The 20633-nt window shown below is 33.9% G+C and overlaps 1 protein-coding gene across 2 annotated transcripts; it reads left to right on the forward strand.

The window, feature by feature from the left end:
- Positions 1-530: 530 nt before the first annotated feature.
- On the forward strand, positions 531-20040 carry LOC108322638 (cation-chloride cotransporter 1). Of its 2 annotated transcripts, none has more exons than XM_017554788.2 (13): positions 531-893; positions 1211-1357; positions 2944-3022; positions 3303-3394; positions 5410-5524; positions 6240-6340; positions 6488-6549; positions 9933-10160; positions 12053-12167; positions 13618-13812; positions 14458-14858; positions 17419-17580; positions 18780-20040. In XM_017554788.2, the coding sequence occupies exons 1-13, from the start codon at positions 712-714 to the stop codon at positions 19871-19873; spliced, it is 2973 nt and encodes a 990-aa protein (XP_017410277.2). In that variant the 5' UTR covers positions 531-711; the 3' UTR covers positions 19874-20040. The 2 variants fall into 2 exon arrangements, with proteins under 2 accessions (XP_017410277.2, XP_052732062.1); XM_052876102.1 differs by having other exon boundaries at positions 10110-10160.
- Positions 20041-20633: the final 593 nt, after the last annotated feature.

Consider the following 20633-nt stretch of genomic DNA (forward strand, 5'->3'; position numbering starts at 1 on the left):
ATATTTCAAAAATAAAAGAAGTATAAGTAAAATATCTTTTAAAATGAGTAAAACGAAACTAAATTAATACATTTTTTTATTACCTCATGTATTATAAGATAATAAAAGTCATCCTCAACAAAATTTACAAAAATATAATTATTTTTACATCTTCAATCTTACATTTAGGTTTGGGTATAAAAATAAATCACCCATTTAAGTTCATATTTGAAATCCTTGTTTTGTTGGGATTTTTTTACCATTTATTTATATAATAATAAGTTATTTGAATTTAAATAAAATTATATGATTTATCATTAATTATGCTGAGACTTCAAAATCCATTAATTATATAATAATAATATATTTAATTCATTAAAAGTATATCTTCAATGTAAATAAGAAATATAAAATTTGAATTAAATTCAATTATATGTATAAAACCCCATCATAAAATCCAATATGATTTTATAAAAGTAATATTTTATTCAAAATTTCTGTCCAAAATTATCAATTTCTTTTCCTCCCTCCAAACACATATATTTCTTCGTTCTTCTAACCATCGTACTAATCTCTTTCCCTGCGGTCATACTCTTACCCATTCGTATTTCATTCTCTCAAGTAAACAAAGAAAAGGACTATCTAGAACGCTGGATCTGAATTTTCTGTTGCTTGTTCTCTGTTTCTCTATTTCCCATTTGTGATTCAGATTTGCGATTTGGATCTGAGAAAATGGATCGAGAAAATGGCGACGGTGACATTGAAGGCGGTGGCGGCGATGATGGTTTTCGCTCGGGCCGCAAGTATCGTCCTGTCTTGGCCAATGATCGCGCGGTACTCGAAATGTCTTCCATAGATCCGGGATCTACTTCTTCTTCCACTTCTGCTTTTACAGATATTCCTTCTAATCTCAGGTATTCACACTGTTCCATCTCCACCAATTTTCTTCTCTAGCGATTGCGCCGATTTCATTTCGTTTCGTAATCAGAAACTTGTGCCCTACCGGAAGAATTGGGCGATGTTTTGACTTGCTGTTGCTTGCAATTGAAACAAGTGAGATTTTGTATGTGAGAGTGCGATAATGTGTCGTTGTGAATGAATGTAAGCTAGTCACTTGTGTCCAGTTGATATTGTGTGTGAGTGCGATTCTGTTTAGTTGTAAAGGAAATGAAGTTAGTCGATTGTGATGAGTTGCTGTTGTTTATTCTGAGTTTTTTTTTTCTGTGGTCAGAAAAGTGAAAACTAGTCTTAGTGGGAGTTCGGATGCTAAAGAAGGCAACGCTTCTCATCAACAGCAACCTAATGGATCCCAGCAGCAGGAATCTAAATTGGAACTGTTCGGTTTTGACTCTCTTGTCAACATTCTTGGTCTCAAAAGGTACACGGGACTTGCTTGCTGCTACCGATACTCATTTTCGGCTAGTAGATGTTTTTTAAGTTTACATATTTTTTTTTCGGGTTTTATACTTAAACTTTACCGTGTCATTAGGGAACTTTACCATTTCTTCAAAAATTCTAATACGTTATACTTGAATGCTTTCTCTTCAAATTTTTTAATTTCAAGTGTTTTGTGTGGATATGACTATTCAAATTTATTGAATCTTAATTTTCTTGTTTGGATGAAATTGTTTCAATTACCACTAAGTACAAAAAATACCAAATACAAAAATTACCATCAAATAATACTATTGATATTAATTTAAAAATGATTCCTTTAGACATGGACAAAAAATAACCATTACAGACTTTAGCCAAAATTATTTTTGCTCATATTCACCAAAAAAATAGCTTCACTAACATTGATTGAGAAAACCCTTATAAAAGTCAACCGAAAAATAGTCTTGAATTACACCATTACAATCCTTAGCCACAACACTACATACTTAGCAAAAAAGTGTGGTTGATATTCACCTAAAACTAGTCTCATCAATGTTGATCAAGAAAACCATGGCAAAAGTTAACCAAGAAATGGTCGTGACTTTCATTGGCAGATAAGTAATCCTAACAATGTCAACCAAATTACACCAACTGAAAATAATGCTATTTGATGTCAACGGGAAAATTTTAGTTGGCATCAATCGAAAATACCATTAATGTTAAAAGAAGAAATGTGACTAACGGCAATTGAAAAATAAGTTTGTATTTACAAAAATATAGTGTCAGCTATGAAAATTGAAAAATAATCACGATTAACTGTAAGTCTGTAACCTAAAACAAGCTATGCTAATATCATCCACAAATTATGTTGAACATATGATGCCCCAACCTTAACCAAGACGATGACATCTTGATTGAAGTCGATGTGATGATGAACTAGTCAAGGTTAAGCCAAAGAGAAAATATAAAGAGAAGAAAAATTTAGTGAGATAGGAGCATTAAGAATTTCCAATTCTTATATTTTATGTAGAATTTAAAATTCTGTAATTTTAAATAATCAAATAACTCAATTCCAGAATTTCAATTTCTTTATAAACAGCATATCTTGTCATAAAGCATTTCAAATTCTTTATAAAATTAAATTGCCTTTTCAAAAATTTTCATCTGAGCACACTATTAAACTCTTTGCATGGCTGAATTTGAGAGTGGATAGGATAATCTTTGAAGAAGACCTTGTTTTTGGGATTCTTTTGTCAGAAGCATTAGCTACTGTTTAGCTGGAATATACTGTAACGAATTTGTTTGAGTTTTTACTTATACATTGATAAGGGAATTGATTTTTTTTTTATCTAGTTATTGAGCACACTATTACTTTTATAATTATCTAATTATTGAGAAGGGAATTTTTTTTTTAACTTAAAAAGCAACCATCCCTTAAAAATGGAGCAAACAAATGGGCTAATTTGTTTCTTAATCTAAAGGGGTGTCTCCTATCAATGTCACTGTTAAATTTGATTTTAGTTCTAGAATTTTTTCTGGTTTTCTGATTTCAAACAACTTTCTTGACTTTATCCTGTCCTTCTCTAGTATGACTGGTGAGCAGGTTGCACAACCATCAAGTCCTAGAGATGGTGAGGATATATCTATCACTGCTGGCTTGCCAAAGGTATGCTATTTTCTCGAGTATAACTTTACTTCCTTTATTTGTATCTTGTCTACTTTCTTAACAACAATGACTTTCATATGTAGATTGATGAAAATGTTACGTGAGTTTTGGTTTGAATTTACCAAAATAAGAGATTAAAAAGTGAAAAGTGGCATATTCGAATGTTTTCTGTTAGACATGATGTGGTTAGCTTAGCTCTATATAATGTCACTATAATATAAAAATTATGTGTAATTATCTATTTTTTGTCTTGACATAACATGTTTATTTAATTCTGCAGCCTGCTGCTCCCAAACTTGGTACATTGATGGGTGTATTTATTCCATGTATTCAAAGCATTTTGGGCATCATCTACTACATTCGTTTCTCTTGGTAACTTGTAAATCACTTTAAATGTTACATCATATATGATCATGTTTAGGCCTTTTGGAATTAATTATCTGATTGTTGGAGAATGATTATTGCAATTTAAAGATTTTCTAAAGAAATTAGACATTACAATTTGGTATTCAAATATAATTAACAATTCAGATTCAAGTTTAAAAGGATGAAAGTCACAACTTCCTTATTTCTCTCATATTTTGAGTGAATGATTGTTCATTTGAGAATTCTTAGTTCATTGTGTCTATAGTTTGAAGTTGAAATTTAATCCACTTGTTAGATATGATCAAAGTAGTGATGAATGTTGTTTTCCAAATCCCAACATAGCAATTTGTCTTAGTTTTGAAACATTTCCATGATGAATACCTTTTCAATATATTTAGTTGTTTTCCTTTATCTAAACTGAAGATTATTTGTTAAGATTGAATTGAATTACTTATTTATTTGAGCTTTATAGTAAAGCTTATACCATTAAATAGGAAACTTAGGGTATTAGAAACTTTACCTTTCGTATCATAATCTTATGATTCTTGTTTCCAATATTCCAATCTGATACATTTTAGCTATCTACCAATTCATATCTCAAGATGATTCTTAAATGACTTTGTATCTTATAATACATGACATGAATGGATCTATGTAATTTTTATCACTGATACGATTTAACAATCATATGCTTTTCACTTAATTTTTTTTTTAAAAGTCAAGCAAGCTTAAATTTTTCAATGAAAAGGAATTTGAAAGAACACTTGTAAACTTATCTTATTGATTATTTCATCCTTATTTGTCGTTCCATAGTTCAATGCAGATACTCTATTCAGCTATCTGATTGTTTTATTTCCATTCTTGTAAAACCAAGATTTCACAAACATGGATATAACTAACTGTTAATATTAGTGCATACTTTGAACCAATATGGTTACAAAAAAGGCTCTAAGCTTCCAAAACTTCTAATCTTCAAATATTGTAATGAATAAAATCAATCATTATTGATTCAACATCCCAATATTATGCACTCTTCATGAGTTTGATTTTGGGACCAACATTGTGTGTTATGATTGGAGTGCTTTTAGTAATTCTATTATGTAACTTAGAACCTATGATGTGATTCTTATGATAAATATGAGAAGATTAATTAATGATATATACATACACACACACACATATCATGCCCACTTTGATACCATTGATAAGTACATATGTGTCGCATATTCATTGTCTGTTTGTCTTAATCAGAAGGTATTGTGTGCATGGTTTCATTGATAAAACCCTTCCTATCATGTTCTAGGTTGGATTAGTCCACTTGTGTCATATTTCTTTCTTCACCTCTACACTCAAATTGAATTTTTTTTCTGCTCTGGGTTTACTCTCCCTAGGCCACTGTTGCTTGTAGGTTACTATAAAAGGCTTTGGTAGAACCAATGAGGCTTAACCGTGTGCAGTCTGTTATTTTTTGGGCCTTTAGTTGGACCACTTGCATGCATCTTCATGTGGAGCTTTTTACTCCTATATCAACGGTGTTATGATCTTATTATCTGTTCTGTGGTTGGTGACCCATTGTTATATATCAAGAGTGTAGGCATATCTGACATACAAAGGGGTTGAGATACCCTATTGCATTACTATTTCTTCCCCTTCCCCCAACTGTTGTGCCAATGGTTGTATCAGGGGTGTAGGCATGTCTGATTTACAGAGTGGTTGGGATGTCGTACTGCATTCCTATTTCTTCCCCTTTGGCAGGGCCCCCCTCTCTCCTCCCTAACTATTCTGGATATGTTATGGTCACCTTGTTTTATTTTGTTCTTTCCAATATGACTTCATTTATTTTGTCCCAACAAAAAAGAAGAGAAATTCATGACAGAAATTGATCATTATTCATGATTTCTTTGTGATACTGTATTTTAATTATTGTAATATTTGTTTGATCCCCTTGGTATATTCAATTTGGTTGAATTGGATACTTTGGCGTTAAACTAGCTAAACATTTGATGTTTTCATTATTGTAGGATTGTTGGCATGGCTGGCATAGGACAAACATTGTTGCTTGTTTCTTTATGTGGCACCTGTACATTCCTTACTTCAATATCATTGAGTGCTATTGCAACCAATGGTGCCATGAAGGTAAGCACTGTATGAGTAAGTTGAAGTACTGCTTATTTGCTATGACTGCAGATTTTAAAAAATCTGATTGTTAAAACTAACTATGCTTTAGATATCTTTATTTTTTAACTTTTATTTTGGATTATTCATAAATTTAAGTTGTACTTGTTAGTTAATTTGAAAAAGGAGTTTGCTGTCATGTCTTGCTCAAGTTGAGGTACTATGATTTTTGACAAGGGAATGATTGAGTATTTAATATTTATGACTGTACATTGGATACAGTTGGACCAACTAGAATATTCTTTCTTAAAACCTGGACTCTTTTTAAGGACTCCATGTGTTCCTGTGACAAAAATAATTACTAATTATTTTCCTTTTACTTTGAGTAAGCTATGCGATTATTAAATGCACCATGTGTTTTGTCAAAAGTAAAGTCTTCTAACAAAGGTCACTTAGATCTAAGGCGGTTTTTGTCCCAACTTTGTTACAGCTTCTTTTCTCCTTAAAAGGAAAATTTAGGTCAGCACAATTTTATTTGTTGTGTGTTCTATCAGAATTTTGCATATTTCTTTATCTTTCCTTTTAGCTTAAATTTGTGTTTGAAATAACTCGATACAAAATCTTTTCAAGTGATCAAGTGTAAATAGGATTGCATTTTATTTTTCCAGAAAATTAAGTAAATCTTAGGATGCATTAATAATTGATATAGTTTAGTATTTTCTTGTGTGTGGTGTAGGGTGGGGGACCTTACTATCTAATAGGTCGAGCCCTTGGTCCTGAAGTTGGAGTTAGCATTGGTCTATGCTTCTTCCTTGGAAATGCTGTTGCTGGAGCACTGTAAGTGTATAATATGAATCTCTTTTAATTTTAATCTCTTAAAAGGAAATCAGGCTAGGAGGATTATGTATGTAACGGAATTGTAGTTATGATAGCTGATATATGAAATTAATTCTGAAGTTCTTTGTCTGTTGCTTGTGGTTCTAGTTATGTATTGGGAGCTGTAGAAACATTTTTGAAAGCAGTTCCTGCTGCTGGGATCTTTAGAGGTAACAAGTTTAAATATTTTGAAATTAATTGCTATTTGATCCTTTTCAATGTAGTGTTAAATTTTTTCCTAATTTTGTTGAAATTGGCATACTGGAATTGTAGAATTTTATAATTGTGCTAACATATATATGGGATACAAAAAGGGAACTTTTGTTGATTACAATATGAAAAGGGATTGAGTTGTTCCGAATGTAACTATGTAAATGTTACTCTTTATCTTCATCTTCACCTTTTCATTTTATTGAGTAACTAATCTTAGTGCTGGGGTTTCAAGGTATAGCTTTAAACTTTTTATAGTGGAAAACACCTTATCCTATTTGTTAGTAGTGGACTTTAAGCCTAACTCAACCCCACAAAACCGGCTTGTAGGGTGAGGTTTGCACCCCACTTATAAAGTAAGAATTAACCTTATCTCTAGTCGATGTGGGACTCCAACACACCCCCTTCACGCCGAGGTATAGACATCTCGTGTGTGATAGTAGAAATTGGGTGGTCCGATAACGGCCCGATAGCGGGTGGAATAGAAGAATAGAATGCCCACTTAGAACTCGCTAGGATAGGCTCTAACCATGGCTTTGATACCATGTTGAATATAGTGAAAAACTATATTTTAGATTAATCTCTCTTGTGTAAAATACACACATAGAGAACCATGTTGAATATAGTGAAAAACTATATTTTAGATTAATCTCTCCTGTGTAAAATACACACATAGGGTTCTCTATTTATAATAGAAGAAATATGGGCTAAGCCCAAAATACAAATGAGAAATAATAACAAACCAACTAAAAGATAAAAGATAATATATCTAACACTCCCCCTCAAGCTGGAGCATACAAATTGTATGAACTAAGCTTGGAATAGATGAACTCAGTGTTAAACTAGATGATTTGTCTTCAAGAGTGTGAGGCAAACATAGATGAACTAACAGCAGCTTGTGAAACTTCAACTTCAAAAGTGGATAAAGGAAAGCAGTGGTGGACAATGACAATCTGCAAGGACTGATTCCCAATCAATGATGGATGAGTGACGGGATCAACAGTGGTAGCTGAAAGCTAAGAGCTACAAAACTGCAGGGACTACATTAAATTCTCATCAATGATGGATGGGTGACGGGATCAACAGTAGTAGCTGAAATCTACAAAACTGCAGGGACTACACCCATATATATGTGACTTGACTTGCAGTGTCTTGGAAACGTACTCCCCCTTAGTGTGAACGGCGGAAATGTGGAATATCACAGTTGCTGGACCACTAAAACAAAACAAAATACTAAGCTACAATGCTGAAACAAAGACATCAAAGATCCAAAGATACGTTGGAAGTCCAAAATTCTTTGCTGGACAACTCCCAAGTGGTGATACTTAGCCGTGTATCACAAGAAGATCGGGCTAAACTCTAGCCCAAGAAGAACTGACGCAGTTGCGTCTGTCTGAGGCGGTAGCGACTGTAGAGGCGGTTGACTGCTATAAAACTATAGGGACTAAATTGCCATCACTGACTGATGGGGCCTGTAGTGGCTGGAAGCGACAAAACTACAGGGACTGCCATCACTAACTAACAAGGTGATGGGGGCCTACAATGGTTGGAAGCATACGGCGCCTGGACAGCGGACAACGGCGCGGGACAGCGGCAAACGGCGGTGGCGACGACAACGACAGCGGCGGCGACGGTGGCCGGAGTTAGCAGTGACGGCAGCGGAAAGTGGCGGCGACAGCAGTGGCACACTGGGTCTGGACTGGTGCTGACTGTGGCAGAGATTTAAGAAGAAAAATGGACTGCCCACTGAGATTTTAGGGGCTGCCGGCGGCCATGGCGGCCGGCCGCCGGCAGACAGCAGAGACCACCAGAAGAGGATCAGAGAACTTGCTCTGATACCATGTTAGTAGTGGACTTTAAGCCTAACTCAACCCCACAAAACCGGCTTGTAGGGTGAGGTTTGCACCCCACTTATAAAGTAAGAATTAACCTTATCTCTAGTCGATGTGGGACTCCAACACACCCCCTTCACGCCGAGGTATAGACATCTCGTGCGTGATAGTAGAAATTGGATGGTCCGATAACGGCCCGATAGCGGGTGGAATAGAAGAATAGAATGCCCACTTAGAACTCGCTAGGATAGGTCGAACCTGGCTCTGATACCATGTTGAATATAGTGAAAAACTATATTTTAGATTAATCTCTCTTGTGTAAAATACACACATAGGGTTCTCTATTTATAATAGAAGAAATATGGGCTAAGCCCAAAATACAAATGAGAAATAATAACAAACCAACTAAAAGATAAAAGATAATATATCTAACACTATTGATAAGCTATTAAACATAAATATAGCCTAGAGTGGATTGGCCACGCCCAACATCAACACTCAGACTCTTAGATTAAAAGGAATTGAATGATAGAGATGTTTTAGAGTTACTTTGGGTAATTTGATCCCTCTTCTCTGTTTGTCTGTTTGTGTACTTTACTAGTTGTTGTTTATTACATGTCAGAAAGACCATAAAGATTTCAATAGCTATTCGAAATGTTTCTATTTTTCTAAATTAGTTATAATAGAACTAGATAGTAGATTGGAATAATCAAATCATGCAGCGCAAAGAAGTTGTGCTTAAAGGCCATTCAACTAAGATTGATTTTGTCATCACATTTTTCCATGGTGACTATAAGTTGGGATCCTTTGCATTTTTTGCCATGAAGAAGGGGAGAGGAAGAGTTACTATTCTCTTTTTAGATTGACAAAAAAAGGCAGTATTTTTTTCTTTTATTGGTGTATTATTACATTGTTTTTGCGTTCAATAATGTCTTTTTCATTTCTATGATGTTAAGATTTATGTTGGAGATCTCACATTGACTAGAGAAGATCAATTTACACTATATAAATGGGTGTAAATGTCACCTTATAAACTGATTTTGGTAGAATTGAGTTAGACTTAGAGTCTATTTTCTAAGATAATATCATGGCCATTTAGAGCTTATCCTAATAAGGTTTGTTGTTTGTTTGGTTTATTGTGCCACTTGCTATTGGTCCACTATTTGACTAACCTCAAATATCTAGTTCTATGCTCGAAATATATATGTCTCGACATGAGAAGTGTGTTTTAGAAGTCTCATATCGTTTAAAGATAAAATTAATTTAAAATATATAAGTAGGTGTAAACCTTATCTTACAAATTGGTTTTTTAGGCTTGAGTTTGATTTAAAATTCACTTCTTAAGAGTTTGAGTTGATAAGGTGTAATGATTTATTATTGTTTAGGGTTATGCTTTATTGTTGTATTGTTGTAATCATTATGTTTGAATCAAGCAATTTGATTATGTAATGATTTATTATTGTTGTTATTAATGTTATATAATTATATATTTATTTGTATTGCAAGTGCAGAGGCTGCCACACAAGTTAACGGGACTGCAGTTACACAACCAATAGAGAGTCCAAGTTCTCATGACTTGCAAATATATGGGATTGTTGTGACTATTTTGTTATGCTTTATTGTATTTGGAGGTGTGAAGATGATAAATCGGGTTGCACCTGCTTTTCTCATACCTGTTTTATTTTCAGTCGTCTGCATATTTTTGGGAATTTTTGTGGCAAGGAAGGACCATCCCACAGGTTTGTTTTTCTGTTCTGTCCCCTTTTCCCAATTTCCATTTCCTTTTGCAATCAATTTCCTGTTAAAAGAAGCCATATTTTAGCTTCCTCCTAGGCTTGGCTTACATGTAGACTGTTTTTGTATAGAGACCTTCTCAATTCAGTAACACTTCGGTTGATTTTCAGGAATGTGAAACATAAATTTTGGGCCTTTTGCGTCATTTAATTTCTTGTTAGGGTAAGACTATGTGCCTCCTTACACATAAGAAGCTGTTATCAAATGGATGAAATGAAAGGAACATGAAGAGCACTGATGATGATATTTCATAGGCATAACTAAATATTCCAGAATAGGAACTTGAAACACTTCTAATTTCAGTTTAATGGATCTGGAGACATTTTATGTAATCCAAATCTAAATCTAAAAGGGAAAACTAATTTTTAGTGAATATACCGGAGTGCCTAATGCAGACTTAGTTAAATTGTGCATACACATATATAGTTAATACAGTGTATAGATTGCAAAATATATTAATGAGACCATCTTAATTTCCTAAGGTACACAGAACGAATGCTAATTACGGAATACTAAATACATTAATAAGACTGTCTTAATTTCCAAAGGTGCACAGAACAAATATGTTAGGTTTCTGAACGAGAAACCTAGCCAAGAACTCCCTCACACTCTCTCAAAACAGTAGATAGGAAAGAATGAAATGAATCTGTATTATTCACAGTAAGAAATTGTCTATACAATCACAATCCAGAGGCATAATCCCCTTCACAGGTCTAATGAACCTGTCTACAATCAATATCCCAAAACTCCCCTTTCTACCAGACCCCCCTTGCCTTCTTATAAAGGCAACCCACTTCTAACTATCCAACAACAATTAATTCCTAAATTGAACAATTAATTCCTAAACTGAACAATTAATTCCTAAACTGTTTTCTCTCTCCTACACACCTATTACCCATTATAACCTATCATATTATATCCTATCAAAATACTTATTATAAAGTTTTAAATTATTAATTATCACAACATACCTAACTCTAGGTTCTCACTTTACGTGTGTGCTTTAGCTTTTTTATTTTGGACAAATTATTAAATTGTGCATACACATAGATAGTTAATACAATGTACGGAGTACAATATATATTCATAAGACCATTCTGAATTATGAGGATGCGGAATTTGAACTCTTTATTCTGTGTTGTCTTTGCAGTCCTTAACTATTGGTTAACCTGAGGTTTCTAATTTACTCTCAAATCATCAGCCTTTTCATGTCAAATGTAGGGATGTGCTTAACTATTGGTTAACCTGAGGAACCCAAACCAAGTCAACTTCTTTGAAGGTTTGATTTGGGTGTTCTGATAAAGAATGGTGACCTGATAGTGTTTGTTTAAAGTCATGGTTTTTCTCTTCTGAATATGTGTCTGATTTTTGGAATGATTATTTAAATTTTCGTGTGCCCAGTGACCTGACCTGGACAACCCCATCCTAATCAAGATGGTTTACCATAAAAAATTCACAGAAAAATTATCTGAATTCATATGGTTTGGACCAAAAGTTTCCCAAACTTGATCCTATCGAAGCCTATAAAATGTATTTGGAAGTTCAAATCTGAAGAAACCTTTTGCTTTTCGGAAGCAGATAAACAAAATTTAGAGAAGAGAAAAACGGTATAATTTACAGTTTGAAATTAGTGATAAGAGAAATTTTAGCAGAAACAGAAAAGAGAATCAAATCTAGACAATTATTAGGGAAACAGCTCTCGCTGCCATTGCTATTACTCCATGGTGTGATGTTGAGGATTTCTCTCCTTTCATTCTTCCATCTTTTTTGTATTTCAGATTTATTTATACTGATTTAATTAAGTTCATTTCCCCCCTCTTTACCTTATTTAATCCAGAGGGAATTACTGGGCTGAATTCACAGACATTTAGAGAAAATTGGAGTTCAGATTATCAAAAGACTAATAATGCTGGAATTCCACAAACTGATGGCTCGGTAACCTGGGATTTCAAGTAAGATTTCCCAGCTTTTTCTCATTTAACCACATACCGTTCTATTCTGCCTTTTAAACTTTCACTGTGACATGAATAGCCTAAACAAATATCCGTGGGCTTTGGGTTTTACTTTGTCCGTAAATAATTTGTGAACAAAGTTTTTCTACTTTTAACAATTGACCAAGTTCTATATGGTGAATTGGAGCGACTATGATAACATTGAGTTTAGTTAGACTAAATCTGCATATGTAATGGCTGAATACGATATTTGTGTTCTTCAATTTTTTATTTTATTTTTAGGTCGTGTAAGTTCTACCTTTTGAAGTTGAAAATGATATCATTAACCTTTTATTAAAACATTTCAATTTTGGTGGCGAAGTTTTTTAAAAGTGGTTTATTTAGTCTTTTAACTAGTTTTTGAATTCCTTTGCTGGGTCAACGTAGTGCACAATGTTCCCAACTCAAGTTTGGGAAAATTTAGATGTATACAACCTCAAATCCCGTAAGAGAAGCTGTTTTGTAGGATTTGAACCTGTTACTTCCAGGACCAAGAGTTATTCTTGGATTTTATGCTGAGTTGATAAGGGTGTTAGACAGTTAAAAATATTTGTTATTGTCGAGCTATCATGAATGTTGTTATAGTTGCCTAATTACAATTATAAGATCTGTGATGGACCTCCTACTAACTAATCTCTACTCCGTAATGAAGAGGATGGAAAGTAGAGAAATGTGTCAGTGACAGAATCAGGAATATCAAATTAGTGACTTGTGGCAGCATAATAGTTTCCTATGTGACTGATAAATTATAAGAGGATTTGGATCCGGATGGGTGGGATTAGTTAGATATATATGAAGTTCAGGGAGAGTTTGTGAATGTGAGAGTATGTGGGACAATTGTGTAAAGTAACCTTCAAGGAGCTACTCTAGTTTTTATTTTTTCTTTTACCAATGAGACTTCTTTAACTATGAGCATTCTTTTTTTTACCATTCTGACTTCGAGCTAATATCATGTTCATGCTTAATCAGCTTACTTCTATTGGTGTATACCTTATTTTTATTTTTTATAAAATATATAAATGTTATTTCAGCTGCATGTGGCTTCAATGTTTGCTAGCAACACTATATGATATAGCAGAATTTCAGCTTTTTTGTGATTTTTCACTATTTTGCTATTGACAATACTGTACAATGATATATTTTTTAAGCAATATTTTGGAAGCATGGAAACTCTCAAGAGTTCCATTTGCATACTAGGGCTGTGTGAGTTCTCCTAGAGGGCCAAGTTTGGCAACCTTGTTGGAAGAGTTGGGGAAAGACTTTCATCACCTTAAAGTAGCCTTATTTTTTTCCGATAATTAAGACCACTAAAATTACAGCAGGTCCCCATCCCTTTGGGACCAATTGTGCGAAAAATTTGCTAGTTTATGATTTCTGATATTTTTCAATTCTGATTTTCTTTTTCTCCCAGTTCATTGGTAGGCCTCTTTTTCCCTGCTGTGACGGGAATAATGGCGGGTTCTAACCGATCATCCTCTCTGAAAGATACTCAGCGATCAATTCCTGTTGGAACTTTAGCAGCAACTCTTGCAACTACTTGTCTGTATTTTATTTCTTTGGTTCTGTTTGGCTCTGTTGCCAGCAGAGAGAAGCTTTTAACTGACAGGTAATTTTGGTTCGTATAGTATTTCTCGATATAAAGAAAAAATTGTTGTATTGCACAGTCATGTACAATTTATTTTCTTATTTATTTAATTAGGAGTTACATCCATAATTTCCCACTTACCTTATGTACAGATTTGTAGCCAAAAGTACATAGGTTAGCATCCATTTCAATGTCTATATATAGCTTGTACTGGCTGATGTAAATGATCAGCAAATGGTAATGCAATTCAAGTTCTCTTTTTTAAAGTGAATTTATTGAGGAACCTGAGAAAAAATGAATAGGAAGATCAGGCTTCCACATAACAAGAGAAAAAGGAAAATAAAAACAAGATAAATGGATTAGCTCAAAATGTCTATTCTATCTAAATGTTGCACCAAATAAATCCCCTTTTCATCTTTTTACCTTTTTGTTTGTATTTCAAAGTATTTTATCCCGTATTAATATGTATCTGATCCTGGTCTGACGTTGAACATTCACTGTTTCTTTTTTTCTTTGGGAGGAGGGTGTGGATTAATTAGGAATATTAGGATTTTATGTTTCAAAATAAATTATGGAGATATGGATATATTAGGAATATTATATCTGTCCTTGTCATTTAGAATTTCTGTTCACTGGTTTGAAGTCTGATTTTGAGCTTTTGTGCAGGCTACTCACAGCTACAGTTGCCTGGCCTTTTCCTTCATTAATTAAAATTGGAATTATTCTTTCGACTATGGGTGCTGCTCTTCAGAGCCTGACTGGTGCCCCGCGTTTGCTTGCAGCGATAGCCAATGATGATATTTTACCTATTTTGAATTACTTTAAAGCTGCAGATGGCGGTGAACCACATGTTGCTACCCTTTTTACTGCTTTCTTGTGTATTGGATGTGTCATTATTGGGAATCTGGATCTCATCACTCCAACTGTAACTATGTTTTTCCTTCTATGTTACACTGGTGTCAACTTATCCTGCTTCCTTCTTGATCTACTAGATGCCCCTAGTTGGCGTCCTCGGTGGAAATTTCACCATTGGAGTATGTCCCTTGTGGGAGCATTACTATGCATAGGTTTGTTGTCTCCCTTTGTTTTTCCAATTAATTCAGTCAATTTTTTCTTCATCTCGTTATATTCAAATGTGAAAGATCTCTCTGTTTTAGATATGGTCTGTTCTACTATCTGGTGTGTGAAGTATACATGTAGGATGATTGGAATTTCTTTATGTAAACATAATAAATAGACATAGATATGGATTAAAGATAGTGCACTAAAGATACCAACAGTTGCACACCATGTATGGCTCTAGTGATGTGTCTGAAAAGCTTATAGGGAACTTTATTAAGCTTGTTAAAATAGTTTGACTCATTGACTCCTATGAAGTTTTATGGACAAAGTTATGATATAAGCACTAATGTAATAAAAGCTTATTAAATAAATGCTTAATTCAATTGTTTACCCAATCACACCATTTACAACATTTTAGACAAAATGATGTGGTGAAAACTGAGAAGCCCTATATTATGGTATTTTTAGTGTATATAACCTTGCATTGAAGCCTTATTGTAAAACTGGAAAGGGCTATGTATGTACTACTGATATTACAGCTGTAAGGTGTAAACCTAGATTTGTTATGTATAATAACTACATTTAAAAACCAATACATACAAATGAATGGGATAGCTGTCAGCTAGCTGCTACTTCACCATTGGTCAAGCTCATAGTAATCATATGCACCATTCTTGTTTCAGGTGTACCTATTTTTAGGAGCTGAGAGAATATTTAAATGTCTCCCACTTGTTTATTTGAATTGCCAAAATCTTGTGGCACTTTCCCCTTGCTATCTATATGTTTCTCTTGTATGAAATGACTTCGTATATGTTTTGTTCATTACTAGAAAATTTGATCTTATTATAGGGATTCTGTAGAAAGAAGCTTAGTTGTTACATATTAACCTAACCTCTTTCACTTATTCAAGCATTAGTTGTTGAAACAGTTTGTTTAAAATGAACGGTGTTAGAGAGTAAGTATACTCTAAGCATTAAAGGAAAGCTGGGGACGGGAAATATGGTTTCAAAGGTGCCTATTTCTAACAAACTAGCATTTTGTAGTCTTTAGTCCCTAGGGTAATAATTGTTATTCTATAAAATGAATGAGGATATGAAATTGCCATTTTTCCCATCCCATTTTTCTGGGAATGGATGGTGATTCCTGGTTCTAATGGAATGCCTTATGTTTTTTTTTTTCACTAAAGTTGTATTGTTCATTCCATGGATAAAGCATGGAATGCAATCTGATAGGATTTGGCCTCCTATTACAAAGGTTATGAGAGAAGAAATATGAGAAGTTGAAATAAAGCTATTTGATGTTAGTTACACATATTTGGGAGTTAGTTAAGAGCAAGGGAGGTTTGTATAAAATAAACTAATGAGAGAAAAGCTTACAAGGGCAGGAAATATCTTTTTGATAGGATTTTGGTCCCTCGAGAACTAGAATGATTCTTTTCTATAATATCTTACATTTTGGAAATAAACACTTTTTCACTCTTACTTCTTCTGGGAAATCAACTTGTTTTATTTCCTGATCCATTTTCTATACAATCATTTGTTGTAATTAGAGAAAATATCTATAGAATCTTCTCAATTAGAGAAAATATCTATGAAATCTTCCTAATTAGAGAAAACATGTGTATGATCTTCTAGATTATTATGTTTCCTTATTTTCCTTTCTAGAATATTAGATTGCTACAAACAGAGGTAAGAAGAATGTACTTACTATGAATGAAAATAATAAAATCATTCTCTTTTTTCAAGCTCATCTTTTCACTTACCAATGTGACATAAGTTTTCTCCAATTGATGGTTAAATACAGTGATTAAATTCTATCAAGATGGTATAATCTGCATTCATATAATAATGCTAGGACTGGTGCTTCGTTTTTATTCCCAAGACTACAAACAATTGCATTTCAATGATTATCACACATAAATTGTAGAAAGTGGTTCACCATGCTGACAAATAGGGATGACAATGGGATAGGGTGGGTATAGGTTTGACTCCCATCCCCATCCCCGAAGTAAAAATTCATCTCCATCCCTGAAGTAAAAATTCTTCTCCATCCCTATCTGGTAATAGGTATACTCTTGTTTGTACTCCCTCATTCATTGTTTCAAATATTAATTAAATAACATTTTACAAAGAATAAAAGACCCAACAAAGAGAACATGATATTATCAAGTATTCAATGTCAAAAGGATACACATTTTATTTTCTTCGGAGTCAAATATCAAGAAAGAAATTATAATTATATAAATATCAAATAAGAGTATCAAATAGTAATTAGATAAAGGTCAAATAATTATAAAGAGTAGAACAAATCAAATGAGGGATAATTGCAGATCTAGTTCATAGTTGTTGTAATGACCAATATGAAGAGAGCAATGCATGCAGTGTCAAAATACTCCAATTTTTTCTCAAATACTAAATTTATCATTTGGGTGAGTCTGAGGAATGAAGTATTGAGAATCTATAAACAGTTTGCTATTATTCATTAGGTGCGTACTATTATAGTATTGCGGCTTCAAAAGTGTTCATCTTGAAACTTGATTTTGATCATTAACTTTTTGCTTTGCAGTGATCATGTTCCTAATCTCTTGGTCATTCACTGTGGTATCTTTGGCCCTTGCAAGCCTCATATATAAGTACGTGAGCATTAAAGGAAAGGCTGGGGACTGGGGTGATGGTTTCAAAAGTGCCTATTTCCAACTAGCACTTCGTAGCCTTCGGTCCCTTGGAGGTATGTATCATTCAAATTCAATCATATGCTTTCCTCAAGTAGGTGATACAATACAGAAAAGAATGACAATGTTGAATTTGTCATCTATGTATGATTGAATGGTCAAGCACTCGAGATAGATTTTGTTGATCCACTAGTCTATTCTCCTTTCGAAAGTTTCCTAACCCCCAAAAGGTGTTCGGTCTGATGAGTCTCATTCCTGTTATCTTGGAAAAGTTATCATTTTGATTGGCTTAGATTTTTCATCTCCTTTCTCCCGGTTACTAGTGCAGCCTGATCCCCCTTATACCAAGTTTCTGTTTGTTTTTATATATTGAGTTATATTGTATAGAAATGATCTTAATATTGATGATTAGGCTCGGAAATAATGATATTTTCATTGTTAAAAAAAACAATTTTACTCCCCATGAAAAGACTTCAGAATTATCTGCAGTTTGAGAGTTTAAAACATTCTGACTTCTTATCTCTGAATTATTAATGATACAATCTGCATTTATCATGGGTTTAGATTTCTCTTGATTCTTTTGGTGGGGGTTTTTATGTACAGGATGTGAAAAATTCTATTTTATAGAAGTAAACTTCGTTTGAATTTGAGCTTCATCATAATTAGGACCTTTTTATTATTGTAACAAATTGATTACTCATCCCTTTGCCCAATTAACGTTTCTCATCAAATGCCTTGTCAACCCCAAGGGAAGAGGAAAGAAAGATGATCATTTAGAAGTATTTTTTATGAAAAAATTAATATTTATCATAGACATTGCAAGATAATGATGAACATAAATTCTTGACATAATTTGGCTCGTCTCTTTACAATAAATATTCATTTTGATAAATGTTTTGCAAATTAAGCCTTTACTCGCTACAGTTTGCTTGATTATAAATTTCATTCATAGCACTTCTAAGTTAAAACTTGGATGACTTTTACTTTCTCTGATATTGCGAGTATGTCTAATGATCTAATTTATCATCTGCAGTTTTTAATATCATTACCATTTAGAGTAAGAATCCGATGATTCATATGATAAAATTAAAAATTGTTAAACGGTTTTTGTTTAAAAAGGGTCAAAATAAATGTTTTTATACGAATAGAAAGAGCTTTATTATAGCATTATACTGTTCATATTTTTTTTTCTGTTAATGTATTGTCATTGTAAATTTAGGTTTCCCTAGCAACTTATTTCCACTTATTTTTGTAGCAAGCCAAGTGCACCCAAAAAATTGGTATCCAATTCCACTAATATTTTGCCGACCCTGGGGCAAACTGCCAGAAAACGTTCCATGTCATCCCAAACTTGCAGATTTTGCGAACTGCATGAAGAAGAAAGGTCGAGGAATGTCCATATTTGTCTCTATACTAGATGGTGATTACCATGAACGTGCTGAAGATGCCAAAACTGCTTGTAAACAACTTAGCACCTACATTGATTACAAAAATTGTGAAGGTGTGGCTGAGATTGTTGTAGCCCCCAACATGTCTGAAGGCTTCCGTGGCATTATTCAGACAATGGGCCTGGGCAATCTCAAGCCAAACATTGTGGTGATGCGTTACCCAGAAATTTGGCGAAGGGAAAACTTGACAGAAATCCCTGCCACCTTCGTTGGGATAATCAATGATTGCATTGTTGCAAACAAAGCTGTGGTTATAGTTAAGGGTCTTGATGAATGGCCGAATGAGTACCAGAGGCAGTATGGTACGATTGATTTGTACTGGATTGTAAGAGATGGTGGTCTCATGCTGCTTCTCTCTCAGCTCCTTCTTACCAAGGCGAGCTTTGAGAATTGCAAGATTCAGGTCTTCTGTATCGCAGAAGACGATGGAGATGCAGAGGGACTGAAAGCTGATGTGAAAAAATTCCTTTATGATCTTCGGATGCAAGCGGAAGTTTTTGTCATAACAATGAAATGGGATGCACAGATGGATGGGGGTGGTGGGTCTCCACAAGACGAGTCGTCGGAAGCATTTACTAGTGCTCAGCAGAGAATTGATGATTACTTAACCCAGATGAAGGTAAGAGCACAGAAAGAAGGTACTCCTCTAAGGGCAGATGGTAAGCCTGTGGTTGTGAACGAGAAGCAGGTGGAGAAGTTTCTTTACACAACACTAAAACTCAATTCAATAATTCTGAGATATTCAAGAATGGCTGCTGTTGTATTGGTAAGTCTTCCTCCACCTCCACTGAGTCACCCAGCATACTTCTATATGGAGTACATGGATCTGTTGCTGGAGAATGTACCAAGGATTTTGATTGTAAGAGGTTATCGTAGAGACGTTGTAACTCTATTCACGTAGTTTTAAGTGGATGATTCTAGGACACACTAATTACGTTTCTCCCTCACTGTTTATATTTTGTAGCTTACATGCAAGTGCTCATTCTTTGTACCAATTTTCTTGCTGAAGGGGGTCTTTTGTATTCACCAGTTTTATAGGAAATATGAAATTATTTTCAACCTTATTAATTTTTTCTTGTATCGGATGACAATTAAACTGTTTGCTATTCTCGTTTCCGAAGTCGATGGCATCAAAATAATGGCTATGAACATTTGTAACAGCTTGAAGTCGAGCAAAAATAATTCCCCATTAGACATCTCAATTCTCGTAATGCTATATGTCCGTTTTTGTGCGAAGGTGAAGTATCCGTGTACTGGGCATGGCATGGCTCTATAACACTGAAATCTTTTCTAAATAGGTGTATGCATAGCTCAACACAAGACAATTTTTCGATCAAAAAGGTTTCGAAAACCGTACGGGATTTTGTAGTTCTGTATGTTTCAGGCATTTATTTTGGTTGTCTTTGTGCGTGAATCCGGATTAAACAAATCATTTAACTTTTCTTTATTGAATCGATGATTTAAGACCATTGATTAAACAAATTACGTTGTGATAATTTATGTATCTTTTCTTTTCATCTTGTGATACATCTTGTCTTGTGATACATCCGAAGATGATCTTGTTTTTTTTTCATAAAAAGAATTATTTGGTATATTTGAATTTGACTAAGATTGATAATAAAGTTTAAGATTGTCTGTATTATTGTCTTGTTTCTTGAGTT

The sequence above is a fragment of the Vigna angularis genome, chromosome 4 (assembly GCF_016808095.1).
Source record: "Vigna angularis cultivar LongXiaoDou No.4 chromosome 4, ASM1680809v1, whole genome shotgun sequence".
NCBI lineage: Eukaryota > Viridiplantae > Streptophyta > Magnoliopsida > Fabales > Fabaceae > Vigna > Vigna angularis.

Coding starts and splice junctions, on each gene's coding strand:
- LOC108322638 (XM_017554788.2), top strand. CDS start 712: ATGGATCGAGAAAATGGCGACGGTGACATTGAAGGCGGTGGCGGCGAT. Junction 3,023..3,302: donor TCACTGCTGGCTTGCCAAAG/GTATGCTATTTT, acceptor TTAATTCTGCAG/CCTGCTGCTCCCAAACTTGG. Junction 13,813..14,457: donor GAGAAGCTTTTAACTGACAG/GTAATTTTGGTT, acceptor GCTTTTGTGCAG/GCTACTCACAGCTACAGTTG.